This window comes from Erinaceus europaeus, chromosome 10 (assembly GCF_950295315.1).
Source record: "Erinaceus europaeus chromosome 10, mEriEur2.1, whole genome shotgun sequence".
NCBI classification, from domain to species: Eukaryota; Metazoa; Chordata; class Mammalia; order Eulipotyphla; family Erinaceidae; genus Erinaceus; species Erinaceus europaeus.
This window is the reverse complement of record NC_080171.1, coordinates 119711810-119727983: the sequence shown is the minus strand read 5'-3', so window position 1 is coordinate 119727983 and position 16174 is coordinate 119711810. Positions and strand designations below refer to the sequence as shown.

Below are 16174 nucleotides of genomic sequence, written 5' to 3'. Positions count from 1 at the left end.
GCTATTTTCTGATATTGTTGATGCAGTCTTTGAAGAATATGTAAGATGAAACTTGTACAGAAAGAGCTACATCTTGGTCAATGATGATTTCTGGTTCTAGGAGCAAAGCCTATTTGATTGGAGATCAGCGAATACCAGAAAACCTCTGTTCTTCATAAAAGGTTCTTAGTAGAAAGCAACAGAAACTGGGTGAAATGAGGAAATACAAGTGTTGGACTAAAAACCTGTTTGATATTCATAGACGATAGTTGGTTTTGCGAACTCCTACAGATTTCCTAAGAAAACTGGCATACCATTTTGAAAGAATATCCAGGAGACAAATAGCTCCAGAAACTTAGGAGGGGAGAGACTTTTCTTTTTGAATAGAGCAGAGATTGAAATTTTCCACTCTAATGGTTCTCTACCTGGAGTTACAATTAAGGTTGTTTGGCAAGGTTCACATCATACAACTTAGCATGGGATCAAAACTATTTAAGCCTAGAGCTCTTTGTCTTAGGATTCTTTCCAGTTTCCATTGAAAAATTATTTCTTTTAAATGGTAAAGAATATTTTTGAGGCTGACTGCCGGGCAAATCAGATTCCTTGATGGCATCATCTTGTTTAATCTTTATCCCGATTCTATAAGAATGGTACTTGGGAAAAAATAACTTATAATTTAAAAATTAAAAAAAAGTTGGGGCCAGGTGGTGGTGCACTTGGTTAAGCACACACATTACAGTGCACAAGGACCCAGGTTCAAGTCCCTGGTCCCCACCTGGAGGGGGAAAGCTTCACAAGTGGTGAAGCAGGGCTGCAGGTTTCTCTCTGTCTCTCTCCCTCTCTTCCTCCCTCTCCCCTCTCAATTTCTCTCTGTCTCTATCCAATAATAAATAAAATAAGATATTAAAAAAGAAACTTGCCTATGATTCAAAAGCATTCATTTAAAAAAAATTTTTAAGTCAATAAATTCCACTGAGACTAAGATTTAGGAATACTTGCTTCTCTTCATAGGTAATCAGGGGCTTCATGATTCAGCATGAATGCGCTGAAATCCAATTTCTTTTTCTTCTTGTTTGTCACCAAGGTTTTTCCCTTTGGCTTGGTGCCTGCTTGATGAATCTACCATTCCTGCAGATTAATTTATCCCTTTTTAAACAGAGATAGAGAGAAGTGGAGAAGGAGAGAGAGGGAAATATGGAGATAAAGAAAGACACCTGCAAACCTGCTTCACCTGTTGTGAACCTTCCTCCTGCAGATGGGAACAGCTGCTTGAACCTGGACCTCACATATGGTGAAGCGTGTGGCTCTGGCAGGACTGTCACTGCCCAGCCCCTGAAATCCTGAACTTATAGACTGTCAGTCATTTTCCAACTCATAACAGTTTCAGAATTTACAACCCTGGACAGAGAATCCAGGCATCCTAAGATGAGCTTTGCAGTAATTATACAGGCTACTAATGTTTGTTGAAATACTTTTAAAAGCCGTATCTCTGATTTTTATGTATTGGAGGATACTGATTCAGGGAACAAAATTCTGTGGTCCCTTTGACCTACTTACTCATCCTGGTGGTGACTTAGTATAGGTCCTATTTAGTTGAATTGATTATTTTTCATTTGAAAAGAAAAATGTGTTTATCTGCATTTGGTTTCCACTTGGGGCCCAGTTTTATTATTTTCATCACTATTTTTTTCAGGCGGTATTTTTTTTTTGTCAACCTATCAACACTATTTTCCAAACCACAAATTGTCCCCAGAGAAAATCCCTACCAAAATAACAATTTGAACAAAGTCATAAATGTCTTGGTCCTTAACCTCACTGTACAGTAGACACACGTGGTCTTTGAAAAAGTCACGCTGACATCTGAAGGGCCTGTTAAATTAAAAAAACACAACAACAACAACAACAACAACAAAAACAGAAACAAAACTTGTGACAGGGACTGACTTACTAGGTAAAGTACAAGACTCATTTGGTTTAATCCCAATACCACTTGTGTCTGAGCTGAGTGGTTTTCTGTTCTCTCTCTGCATTTCACTCCTCCTTGTGAATTAAAGTAAGAGGTTTTTTTGTTTGTTTGTTTTTTGGTTTTTTTTTTTTTTTGGTCAGCATCATGCTGGCATCTGGAACCTGGTGGCTGAAAAGAGAGTTAACATACGAAGCCAAACAAATTGTTGAACAATTATGAACCTAAAGGCTGGAATAGTGCAGATGAAGTGTTGGGGGGTACTCACTGCAGACTATTTTTATTTTATTTATTTATTTTTATTGGGGAATGAATGTTTTACATTCAACAGTAAGTAAAAGTTTTAATTTTATTCTAAAAAGAGAATTGGTTAAGAAGATGCTTTTCTTTATCTTTATTTATTTATTGAATAGAGACAGCCAGAAATCCAGAGGGAATGAGGGAATGGGGGTGGGGTACAGTACTGTTTCACCACCCTGCAGGTGGGGACCGGGGCACAAAAAAGGGTATTTTTCATAAGACATTTCCCTGGTTTTTTATTATAAACTTTATGTATTGGATAGAGACCACCAGAAATCAAGAGAGGGAGAAAGACAGAGAGACACACCTGCAACACTGCTTTACCATTTGCAAAGCTTTCCCCCATAGGTGGTGATTGGGGGCTTGAACTGTGGTCCTGGTGCACTGTAACATGTGCACTCGACCGGATGCTTCACTACCTGGACCCAAGACACCATTTCTCTAAAGTCTTCTACCTTCCTCCAGCCACATGTCGGGTGCCAACTCTTATCTTGGTGTGACTCTAGTCAATGGTAGACTCTGAACAGAGTTCACCGATTTAGGATGTGGTGCCTGTTGTCTGGTTTATTATCTTATTCACTATTCTCAACTTTGAGGTGAGACTTGATCTTTCAGGACTGTAGTTATTTAGGCTCGTCTTCAGGGCTAGACTGCTGACCTGGGGTGGAGCAGGGGTGGGTAGGAGGATCAAGACTGACTAAAGCCCCTCACAGACTCTTAACTGGTTAAGACTTTCCCATGAGTGCAGAATTTCCAGTTTTTGAGTAGTTTTGGAAAGGAAAAAAAAGGCCACTATGACTGAAAGCTTTTTTATTTGTTTGTTTAATTATTATGGCAGGAAGCATTTTTATTGTTGCTGTTGGTGGTAATGAATCAGGAAGTAGGTGTGATTCTGTGGAGCAAGAACAAACTTGGTGACCTTAAGCTCTGAAACCATTGCCTGAGAGAGGAAGAAGCTGGGAGATCCCTTGAAAGAGATACTAATGGCATCTAATAGTTGACAGAATAAGACTCTAATAGTTCCTTAAGGAGTCAGCAGTGCAGGCTGATGTGTGTGTGTGTGCGTATGTGTGTGTGTGTCCTTCCTGAAGGGTTGTCACTCAGAAGTCACTCACAACAGCCACCTCTGGTGAATAGGAATTTTCAAACCTATGTTTTTCTTCTTTTCTAATGGTATACACATGTCATATATAGTTCTATGTCCATGTACTTGGGATTATTTTTTTTAATTTTTTATTATCTTTATTTACTTATTGGATAAAGACAGCCAGAAATCAAGAGGGAACAGGGAAATAGAAAGGGAGAAAGACAGATACCTGCAACACTGCTTCTCTGCTCTCAAAGCTTTCCCCCTGAAGGTGGAGACCGAGGGCTCAAATCTGGGTCTTGTGCACTGTAACGTGCACTCCACCAGGTACACCACCACCCAGCCTCTAGGATCATTTTATAGGAGAACAAAATTTGAAGTAAGATAGAGCCAAGCTATAGGCATTTTTGTGATCACCTGCCTTTAAGAGCCTTATCCTGTTTTCTTGATAACATGTTTTATTAGAAATTAAAAAAACAAAAATAAAAAGCAGGGGCCAGGCAGTGGCACACCCGATAAACTATACACACTTTACCATGCACAGGGACCCAGGTTCAAACCCCCAGTCCCAACTGAGGGTAGAAGCTTCACAAGTGGTGAAGCAAGTCCTGTAGGTTGACTATCTGTGTGTCTTTCCTTCCCCTCTCAAATTTACTCTGCCCTATCAAATAAGAAAATAAATAAATAAAAATAAAAAGAGGAAAAAGTAAAGAGAAAACAGACACTATACAATAGAGGATAAGGATATTCTATCCACATCCCCTACCACCATTGTCCTTCATTGTCTACTTTAAAGGGTTTCCAGTGTCTCACTGCACAGTCCATGCACGTCATTCCATGTGTCAGTGCCGCTGACTTCATTGTTTTGCAGGGTTGTGGTTTGAAAATGTCTACTCTTAAGTATATGGGTCCTTTGCATTATATTTTTTAACATGTCCATTTTCCTGGGTTTTGCTAGGCAGGCTCATCTCATGTGAGTCACTTTTTAGAAATTTTTTTAAAAAAATATTTATTTTCCCTTTTGCTGTCCATGTTGTTTTGCTGTCCATGTTGTTGTATCTATTCTTGTTGTTGTGATTGATGTCGTCATTATTAGATAGGACAGAGACAAATGGAGAGAGGAGGGGAAGATGGAGGGGGGGAGAGAAAGACAGACACCCGGAGACCTGTTTCACGGCCTGTGAAGCGACCTCCCTGAAGTTGGGGAGCTGGGTGCTTGAACCGGGATCTTTATGCCGGTCCTTGCACTTCTCACCATGTGCACTTAACCCACGGTGCTACCGCCTGACTCCCACTTTAAAAAATTTTTTTAAATCTTTATTTATTCATTGGATAGAGACAGCCAGAAATCGAGAAGGAAGGGGGTGATAGAAAAGTAGAGACAGAGAGACACCTACAGCCCTGCTTCACCACTTGCAAAGTTTTCCCCATGCAGGTGGGGACCAGGGGCTTGAACCCAGGTCCTTGCACATTGCGACATGTGCACTCAACCAGGTGGGCCACCTCCCAGCCCCCCTTGTTTTGGCATAGATGATACTGGACACTTCCGCTCCCAGGCTACATGCAAGCTTATCTCCTGTGATTCACTAATTATTATTATTATGATGATGATGATGATGATGATGATGATGATGATGATGTGGAGGTCAGAAATGTTAGTTTTTAGGCTGAGGAGAACTACAATTATGGTGACAATTATGGAATTACCTACTTATGCTACAGTAGAAGAGAATTTCTCAATTTTACTTCAGTTTCTTTTAGAAGAAAACAGATTCTGTGCTTTTTAGATATTTAGTTAAATTCTTTTTGAGCGGTGTTAAGATTGGGCACCTCTACTAGAAAGAAACAGAAAATAATAATTTCATACATGTGTGTTTGTGTGTGTGTGTGTGTGTGTGTGTGTGTGTGTGTGTGTGTGTGTGTGTGTGTGTGAAGCTTGTTTATTTGCCTCAAAGGTGAGGTAAAGTAGAATTTGACCAGAATTAAAATTACAAATAAAGTTTTCAAAGATATGTGTGTGACTTTTAAATTTAACTTGAATTCAATTTAATAATGACATCAAGAGTTAAGTGAGTGAACTTAACATCAAGTGTTATTTATTATACATGTGAGTGATTAACCTAACAAAAAAGGCAATCTTGCTAGTCTTAAAGTATACAGCTGAGGGTATGTACTCTTGGAAAGAGCTAAAGAGAGTCCACAGAAACTTTGTGGGGGAAACACTAGCATTTGGGAAGAGCCTTGGAAGAAGTTAAAGTTCCATCAGCCAGGGAGCCACCCCCTGTGCGATACAGGTTGGGAGACCTTAAAGTGTATTGTGCTGGGCTGTGAAACCGGGTAGACTAGAGTTCCTTACACCCCCTACTGCAGCTTGTCACACCTCAACAATCCCACTGCTGCCAGACGTTTTATTTTATTGCTCTCACTTTTTTATTGATTTAATAATGATCAGCAAAATTGTAAGATAAGAGGGTACAACACTGCCAGGCTGGAGTAGTGTCTCCACCTATGGACTGTGAGACAGACAGACAGACAGAGCTTTCAGGTTCAAAACTTGTCCTTCCCAGAAGTTGGTGGTTCACTGCTCAGGGGAGAAGAAGGAAAAAAAAAACACTTTGGGAGTTGGGTGGTAGAGCAGCGAGTTGAGTACACGTGGCGCAAAGCGCAAGGATCAGCCTAAGGATCCCGGTTCAAGCCCCCGGCTCCCCACCTGCAGGGGAGTTGCTTCACAAGTGGTGAAGCAGGTCTGCAGGTGTCTGTCTTTCTCTCCCCCTGTCTTCCCCTCCTCTCTCCATTTCTCTCTGTCCTTTCCAAAAATTATGACATCAATAACAATAACTACAACAGTAAAACAAGGATAACAAAAGGGAATAAATAAATTTTTTAAAAAAGAAGGGTACATTTCCACATAATTCCTACCACCAGAGTTCCGTATTCCATCCCCTCCCTTGAAAGCTTTTCTATTCTTTATGCCTCTGGGAGCATGGACCCAGGGTCACTATGGGGTGCAGAAGGTGGGAGGTCTGTGATATATATATACATATATATATACATATATATATATATATGTATATATATACGCACACACACAAAGGAATACTATTCAACTATTTAAAATGGTGAATTTTCCTTCTTCATGTCATCTTGGACGGAGCTTGAAAGAATCATGTGAAATGAAATCAGCCAGAAGGAGGATGACTTTGGGAGGATCTCACTCATAGATAGAAGTTGAGAAGTAAGATCAGAAGGGAAACACAAAGCAGGACTTGGACTGGAGTTGGTGTATTGCACTGAATAAAGGATTCTGGGAGTGTGCGTGTGTGGGGGGAGGTTTTCAGGTCCTGATGCCCGGTGCCAGATGAGGACTTATGAGGGGGTTAGAGTGCTTTTGTAGAAAATTGAGAACATGTGAGACTGGCACATGTGAGAAACACATGTAATAACTACTGTATTTGCTGTTGACTGTAAACCGTTAATACCTCTGAATTTAAAAACAGAAACTGTGACCAGTATTTATCCTGCATTTTAAAGACTAGGACACTTCGCATGCTACCCATCATAAATACATTGAGTTATTGATGGTTCTCAGATTCTTAATGATGCATATACCAAAAGGCATTCTTGTTCATAGTTAGGGACCCACTCCTGTTCCTAATTAGTATTAACACTCTTTTATCATCTCTAAGACCCTCAGATTGGCTTCATCCTTTGACTATATGTACCCACTATGCCAATAAGAAAAAGTCAACAAAACAGTCTAGTCCATATACAAACTTACCTGTTCCTTCCAGGAAAATACAGTGGTCCTGATTTCTTCCACATCTGCTCCCTAACCTCACCCCTCATGGTTACTATCTTTTACTCTTATAATTGTAATAAGGTGTTTTTTCCCTAAAAGTAGAAGCTATCATAAAATTCAGTTCCTGTCCTGTCATTCTGTATCCTTAAGGCATGTTTTCAGTGTGTTGACGAAACTGGCCTGTGCTTCCCAGGTCAAATAGAATTTATTCAATATGTAGATGTCACTTGTGGACAGCATATACTATGAGACATACTAACATTCTTTCTTCAGTTGGAAATAAAGATCAGCAAAACCTGCCTTGCTATGATGGCATCCCAGCATGATTTCACTGAGTCGGCCTTTAGGGATACTATTTTCAGTAACCCAGAAATATACAAGGAATGCTCCATACCAATTGATTGTATTAAAATATATATTATGCACAGCTCTGTACTTGGCTTCAGAAGTTTCCTTGACAACATCATTTAACTTCTTACTGTTCTTTTCATGTTACTAGGATAAATATCTAATATTTTTTGTTCAAAACATCAATTAGGCTTCAGTATAATCTTTATGAATACAGATCTGTTATTACAAGAATACTGCTGAGCTATGGTAATTTGCACAGCAGGAACAATAAAATATCTTCTTTCTGTTTGGTTCTCTCCCAGAATGCCTAGCTTATTTTCAGAGCACACCAAAGCCTCCTATGATAACTTTTACCAGCATAATGAGATCTTAAAGCTCTGATAAACAAAAAGATTCTTTTCTTCAAAGGTAAACAAAGTGGAATTTCCAGAAATTGCAGACAGACTAAAACAGATACGTGCTAGTCACAATCTCCAGCTTTAATAGCTTTTCTTCTTCTTTTTCTTCCTGTAGCCAGAACTCCCCACTTCCTGCGGATTCAGAATGTGGAAGTCAATGCCGGCCAGTTCGCCACCTTCCAGTGCAGTGCTATTGGCAGGACCGTGGCCAGTGACAGCCTCTGGCTACAGGTACAATTACTCATTTCCACCAGAACTGGTTTCTTCTCCCCTGAAAGTTCACGTGCTTCAGTTCTCTATATTTCGCATCTGAGTGACACATTTGATAGTTCTCTTCCACTTAACTTTCCTTGCTAAGCATAATCATAAGTATCATTCATTTTGTCCCCAGGGACATGATATCACCTTTTTAAAGAATGGTCTTCCATGGAATATTCACACATACCATAGCTTTGCCTGCCCTTAAAACTCTTAATGTTACAGATTTTGTGTTTGTGGTGACTTCATATTAAACTTGATAAAGTTTCACTCTCTCTTGAAATTAATGATGGGACAGGTTTGACATTTTCCACAAATGTACTAGCCCTTTTATTTATTTATTTTTTTGCAGATTGGGTTAGTAGGTTTTTTATGTTGTTATTTATTATTGGATAGAGACAGGAATTGAGAGGGGAGGGGAAAGACTGAGAGAGAGACAGAGACATAGAGATACCTGCAGCCCTGTTCCACCACTCATGGAGCTTTTCCCCCCATGGATGAGGACCAGAGGCTTGAACCTGCAGCCTTGCACTCTGCTATGTGTGCGCTTAACCAGGTGCGCTACCACCACCTGACCCCAAGTTAGTGGTTTTGTTTAAGGACTCTCCATACTGTTTCCTATAGTAGCAGTAGCAGTTTGCATTCCCAACAGCAGTAAGAAGGCAGCATGTTCAAGAACTATTCTTATATGGTAAAGAATTGATGTTCAGTAAACTTGTAGGAAATATTTACAACGTGGAGTCAGATAGGAAAATCTGTCCATGCAGAATGGTGTGCAGAGTGGCAGGTCCACAAATGGAATGCATTTGTGAAATCAAATGTGCCGCAAAGTGTGACCTCACTTCTTTTTATTGTCAAATTCCTCATTGCTTGTGGTACCTATATTTTAGTAGTTTTACACATGTGTGCACACACAGGCAAGAGAAATGGATTTTTTTCATATTTGCATACTTTTGTATTATTTGTGAGAGCTAGTTTCATAATTAATTTTTACATTGTCACTGGCTCATTAGCCCATTGCATGTTCATACTAGTACTGATCTTTTCAGACTGATGGTAGTATCTGCACATTAGGAAGTATGCACCTAGCCCTCTAAAACACCGTCACCTGACCTCCTGGAGCATTTTTTTGTTTGTTTTGTTTTGATACTTCTGTTACTGAATCGATACATTGCAAAGGGCCTTCTACTCCTTAATCTTCTTTGGTTTGCTGATATGCTCAGGCTGCTGTAAGAAACTCACAGGCTGGGTGGATTAAACCAGTTATTTCTCACAGTTCTGGAGAACAAAGTACAAGATCCCGATCGCCAGCGTGGTAGGGCTCTTGGTAAGGACGGGCTCCCTGCTCTCTAGAATACTGTCTTCCTGCTGTATCTTCACATGCATCTTCGTTTGTTTGCTTCCCTCTTTAAAGGCCTCTAACTTCACCTGTCATAATTTCATCTCAACCTGATTGTTTCCTTATACCCAGCCTCCAGTACCGTCACACTGGGATTTAGGCTTCAATATGATTATTTGGAGGAGACAGACATACTCAGTGTCTCACACTCAGCTATTCCATCAAACTTAGAGGAGGAGGAGGATTGAAGAGGTGTGGCCTCAAGGACAAATAGCAGAAATCAAGGAGATAGTGGAGATGTCTTTGGAACTATAGACAGATGAGGATGTTTTCCAAGCTGTGGCATGATACACTTAACCACAAGTGACTAGCAGCTGTTAGGGAAAACCTGTAGAAGGATCATTGTCTTCACTAGATCTAAACAGTGCCTGTTGTTTTTAAATTACTTCTTTTTATTTTCAGTGGAATCTGAAATCATATTCAGGGCCACTTTATTCATTCAGAGAGAGAGAAATGAAAAGATAGCACAGCATGGAAGTTTCCTCCATTTCCATAGCTCCCTCCAGGAGCTGCCTTTGTGTGATGCGGACACTCTTCCTGGTGAAATATCTTTCCAGCCTAGGCTTCCTTTTCAGAATCACAAAATAACACAACGTCTGATTTTGAAACCACCTCGAAATGAAATGATTCTATTGTTGAGAACACGGAATGCACAACCAGGCACACAAACTTTAACACAGCCAAATACTCAATTACTTTGGCATCTGTAAAACATTGTTCTATTTTGAAAGAGAAAGTCAATTATAAACATAAATCATTGTAGTGATTTAAAAATTTATAAGTTTTGTCACTTGGACAGTTTTGTTGATTGACTGAACTTGCGCTTCAAGCAGTATTGTCCTTTTAATTAAATAGTATTATATTTTATGAAAATATTGAGTTATCAGAAAAGCCGTGACACATTTTTACATTAAAAAAATATGCCATGAGTTTTCCAACAATTCCGTATCTGTGTTAACTTTATTGTTTTTAAAAGTTTTTTGTGTGTTTGTTTGTTTTAATCTCTGGGGTTATCACTAGAGTTCCAGCACTAGGAATCCACTGCTCTTAGCAGCCATTTTTTCCCCATCTTGTATTGGATAGGACAGACAGAAATTGAAGGGGGGAAGAGAGGTAAAGAGCGAGAAAGACAGACAGACACCTGCAGACCTGCTTCACCACTTGTGAAGAGACACCACCCCACACAGTAGTTTGTACATGTGTAACATCTCCCAGTTTTCCACAGAACAATTCAACCCCCACTAGGTCCTCCTCTGCCATCATGTCCCAGGACCTGAGCCCCCCACCCAACCCCTGAGTCTTTTACTTTGGTGCAATACTTTTTTTTTTTTTTAACCAGAGTACTACTCCGCTTTGGCTTCTGATTGTATAGAGGATTGAACTTCATCATTGCATAACATAAATGACTCTTACTCTTTTAGCTACAGGTGTCTGTCTCTTTTCCTCTCTACCTCCTCCATCTCTCTCAGTCTCTTTCTGTTTCTATATAACAAAGAAATAAAAATACAATTAAAAACTTCTTTTTAAATCTTGATTATAATTCCCTATAACTGAGCATGAGGTACTCAATTGTGAAGAAAAATATTTTTCACCAATCTAATAAAGGCCTCATATTCTTTCTTTGAATCACATAATGTTAGACTTGTTTTTCAGAGAAAAAGGAAAAATCTTCAGATTTCTGTTATTAAAAGTTATTTTTGTAAAAATAGGTCTTCTAACCTACTACAGAGTTTGACTCGTGAAAGAATTAGTTCAGTATTGTGATGATATCACTTACATGAGTGATTCTGCAGGTGTGTTTGAAATAAGATAGAAGCACTGGGATTTTCGAGGCACACAGCTGAACTATATTCACTGTGCGCTGTTACAAGAAGTCTCTCACATGCCCACTTCATAGAAGAAGAAAATAGGACTTAGGAAGCTTTAACTTTTTTCAGTTGTGCATTGCTGGTAACAAGTACTGTGATTTGAATGTCTAAGCGTACAATCTTTGTCCTTAACCAGAGTGCTTCCAGCAGAGTGAGGGAACCTGGGCTTTTCTTTGTCGTGGGTTCATCAACATCGTGTGCTGATTCAAATACTAGCCTTTATCAGAACTGAAAACTAACATCATCTTCATCTATGTGGAATGTTGCCTTGGCTTTTGTGTTAAGAGATGCACTGTATCTATTTGGTGAGCATTTCCCAGTGACTTCTACTTTTCTTGATAGATTATGAAGGGGAAAAATGACAACCGTACCAGATTTTGTTATTATATATAAAAGCCATAAAATAATTTGAAAAGAAGTAAAATCATGGCTCCCTTGTCAAGTTTAGTTTGGGTATTTTATGCCCTGTATGTTGAAGCATGATTTTGATAACACTTTACCTTCATAAAAATATCAGGATTGCACAGAGAGGACTGTTTTCAGTTGCTATAGCAACGATTTGCTCCTTGCATTTTAGAGTGGTTGAATTCACATTTATTATTGTTTTAGTAAGTTAAATATCCATATATACAGTTCAGTGCTGAGCATTCGGATTAAACTGCTGAAAGTCTCTGAAGATCACTATGTGTGTGTTAGATAAGCATGATTTTTTTAATTACCTTACTTTAAACGAAAAGCTATATTTTAATTCATGAAACAGTGTCTAGGAGAAGTTGATCAATTCACTTTATGACATGACCTCTATCAAACATGCAGGTCATAGTAGTAAAGGTTGGCACAGTGGCTGGAGAATCTCCTCCATGAATGTAGCTCAGGGTGATTCCATTTGGAGAGCAGAAGACAGAAACACCATTGATTGATCTTAAGGACTGCTTGCTTTGGATTCAGGAATCATAAATTCTGTGAAAAAACCGCGGTTTGTTTCCATTTCTTTTTATTCACTCACAAAGCTTGCTTGTTTGTCTTGCTTCGAAGCATCCATAGCTATGTCCCTAGAAAGGAAGAACAGAGAGCACCTCGTTTCAGAATTCCCATGACTGAGGGCTGAGAGGACAAACAGCGCCCTTTCATTTCCATGTAGCAATCCACGGCATGGAGCCAGTGTCCTGAGGGAGTTTGGGAACTCTTAGGACCTCTAGTTTCTCTGCTTTCTCTTCCATCTTTAGATGGGGATGAGAATTGTTTTATCTAGGAAGTTTATGTATCTCTTAGATGACTTCAAAGTCCTAGAAGATTTTCAATCTATCTATAAACATGCTTGAAAAAAAAAGATACAGGAGTCTTTACTTGGGCTGTCCATGGAGATGGAAACTCATTTGGATAACTTTTGATGGGGGTTAATTTTTAAAACATCTTGGGACAATAAAAGTGAAATAGCATAAACAACTCCTTTGTAGTCCCTGCATGACCCAACTCGAGACAAGGCTATTGACAGCTCTGATTGGCACATATAGTCCACCAGGCTGTTCCAAGGGAGGTTGAACTTTGAAATTACCAAGCAGATCGATTTTCTGTTCTGCATCTCTCCCAGTTATAAAAATGTCACGCTTCATAGTCTTCATTCAAAAGAAAGATAATTCGATATTACTGTCTGGTCCTAATAAAATTATGTTTCTTCCTACTATGAGAACTAATGTTTTCTAAGGAAAAGGAACAAATGAGTAGCTAGTGGACTCTCTATTTTTAAAAATTGGAAGCCTTCATTCAAGAACTGTGTAGTACACTCTTTTTAAATTCTTTTTATTATCTTTATTTATTGGATAGAGACTGCCAGAAACTGAGAGGGAGCAATAAACAGGGAGAGAGAGACAGAGAGACAGAGAGACACCTGCAGCCCTGATTCACCACTCATGAAGCTTTCCCCCTGCAGGTGGGGACCAGGGGCTTGAACCCAGATCATGTAAAAATGATTCTTACCTACCAAGTTGCACAAACCGTGTGACAGGCCAGACTTACACTTCTGGGGAAGATAAAGAGGTTCAAGAAGACACCTCACATGGGAAAGTTCCTGCTGTTCCTTGCTCACAGCCAGTGTTTGAGTCCAGACTGCTTCACTGGAACCTCTGGGCTATGATGGCCTCCTCTCTGTCACTATCTTCTTTCTGGGGGGGGGGGGGGGGAAGAAAGTTATTAGTCAGCAGGGAGCAATGAAAGAAACCAAGGTAACAACAAAAATGGATATGAAAGTTAGACAAGGAGAAGCAGCAGAGGATTCAGACGGTGGTGCAGCTGGTTAAACATACACATCACAGTGCGCAAGGACCCAGGTTCGAGCCTCCAGTCCCTATCTGCAGGGGAAAAACTTCACAAGTGGTCAGTCAGGGCTGCAGGTGCCTCTCTGTCTCTTTCCCTCTCTATGTTCCCTTTCCCGCTCAATTTTTCTCTGTCTATCCAGTAATAATAAATAAATAAAAATATTTAAAGAGAGAGAAGCAGAAAGACAGCCAGTACTCACATTTCCTTATCATGTAGCTTTCTTTTAGAAGTTTATATAGCTTCTGATTACCATACCTTTACATTTTCCAATTGTATGGTGAGGCCCTTAAATTCTTTTTATGTTTAGATTCTCATCCACTTCTATGTATCTGTAGTAGTTCTTACTACTGTTGAATATGTTTTTTGTCTTGCTCCATTTCCCATATTTTGAATTTTGCTTATTGCTCTCTGTTTAGTATTATTTAATATGTTCATCTCATGATTGTGTTTTTAGCAAATTATCTATTTTTGATGCTCTCAGAAATTTCATCATCCAGTAATTAAATTCATTAAAAGTTGCAGAATTGTTCAGTTCTCTCAGTCCTGTTTTGTCTAGTAACTAAAATACTTTTGCAAAGAAAATTAAGCCCATATCAACATTTTTGGTTAGACTTATACATAAAGATTTTATAAATACTTAATACATACTGTCTTTTGAATCACGCTTTTAAAAGTATTGAGGTAGCCCAATGCCATTATATAAAAGAGACGAAGGAGATGATATGCTGTTAGTATTATCATCATCTTTATTTACTATGAATTTAAATACATATAATGTGATTTTCAAATCTGGTTTATTATCTTTATTGCTGCTCAAATCTCCTACCCCTGCCCAGACTTTACGCTTTTGATGGGATGCTTACTGGGATGTCCTTGATGGTGTTCTTGCTTTCTGGTAAGACAGAATGCTTCTGTTTTCTACCTTAATGGCCGACGGCTGCCCATTTCACCAGGGATCATTGATTCTTTCTCAGTGGGAATTGACAGTTATAAATTACAGTCTCACCATAGAGGTTCTCCTCACCATTATATACTGTGTCTGGGTCATCCCATCAAGTGAGCTAGGATGCATGGGTGAACAGATGGATGGGTGAAAAGACAGACAGACCAACAGACAGACAGATGTTGTTAAAATTTGTAAGGCTCTGGCTGGCCGGGCTAGCTTCACAGGCGGGTAACAGAGACGCGGAGACAGCGGCTGGGCAGGGCAGCTGTATTTCTTTATTCACGAACAACGATTCATAAACTAAACCAAACTGATCACCAAACAGAACTCTGCTGTCTCTTTGCGGCAGTGCAAGCACTCTCTCCCACTCTCCCACTCTCCAACTCTCGAACTCTGGAACTCTCATACTGGGGAACCCTCTGAAACTCTGGCACACTGGAACTCTCTCTTACTCTGTCACTCGGGAACTCTCTGACTCAGGAACCCTCTCTCAGGGTTTCTTGGGGCGGAGCCAAGCAGGCCCGCGAAATTAACAGGACTCATCCAATTCTCTTGGCGGGGGAGGGCTAGAACAAACCAATGTAAAGCATACGACAGACAGACAGGGCATGCTTTGGAATTATAGTGGCAAATTCAATTAAAATTTGGTATTATAAGTCTTTCTGATCATTGCCTTTATTATGTGGATCCTATATTTTTTGTTATTTATTTCATATTATTTGCCACCAGCGTTATCACTGGAGCTCTATGCCTCTATAATTCCAACACTCCCAGTGGCCTTCTTTTTCTTTCTTCCTTCCTTCCTTCCTTCCTTCCTTCCTTCCTTCCTTCCTTCCTTTTCTTATGTTTTTCTCTTTATGATAATGAAGAGAGAGAAGAAATGGACGTACTTGAACTCAGGTTGTGGTGCATGGTAATGTATTTATTCACTTTATGAGGTGGACCACCACAAAGACCTTACCCAATATTATTTGAATGATTTTCTAATAAAATCCAAATACATGATTAGTAATATTCAGGTGTTATAAACATGGAAGTATGGACTGTGTCTTAGTATTAAGATGATTTTTTAAAAAATTTCCATAATCAGTTTTACATGAATATATCTATAAAACTGTAATATATTTCATTATATTTCAATTAGGATTTCTGTATTTCCAGTAACTAATTCATTTATCTTTAAAAATTTTTTGTAGAGAGTTGGGTGGTAGCGCAGCCGGTTAAGCGCAGGTGGTGCAAAGCACAAGGACCGGCATAAGGATCCCGGTTCGAGCCCCTGGCTCCCTACTTGCAGGGGAGTCGCTTCACAGGCGATAAAGCAGGTCTGCAGGTGTCTGTCTTTCTCTTCCTCTCTCTGTCTTCTCCTCCTCTCTCCATTTCTCTCTGTCCTATCCAACAATGACATCAACAACAATAATAATAACTACAACAACAAAACAAGGACAACAAAAATAAATAAATAAATAAATAAAAATTAAAAATAATTTTTGGATTGTTTTTATTTATTTTT

The 16174-nt window shown here is 39.3% G+C and overlaps 1 protein-coding gene across 8 annotated transcripts in view; it reads left to right on the top strand.

Moving 5' to 3' along the window:
- The window catches only part of PTPRM (protein tyrosine phosphatase receptor type M), a 770521-nt gene that overhangs the window by 313410 nt on the left and 440937 nt on the right, over positions 1-16174 (top strand). For all 8 annotated transcript variants that reach the window (XM_007517155.3, XM_060200700.1, XM_060200698.1 and 5 more), the window contains exon 5: positions 7993-8108. In XM_007517155.3, the coding sequence (XP_007517217.1) occupies positions 7993-8108 (116 nt within the window). The remainder of the gene's footprint in view (positions 1-7992; positions 8109-16174) is intronic.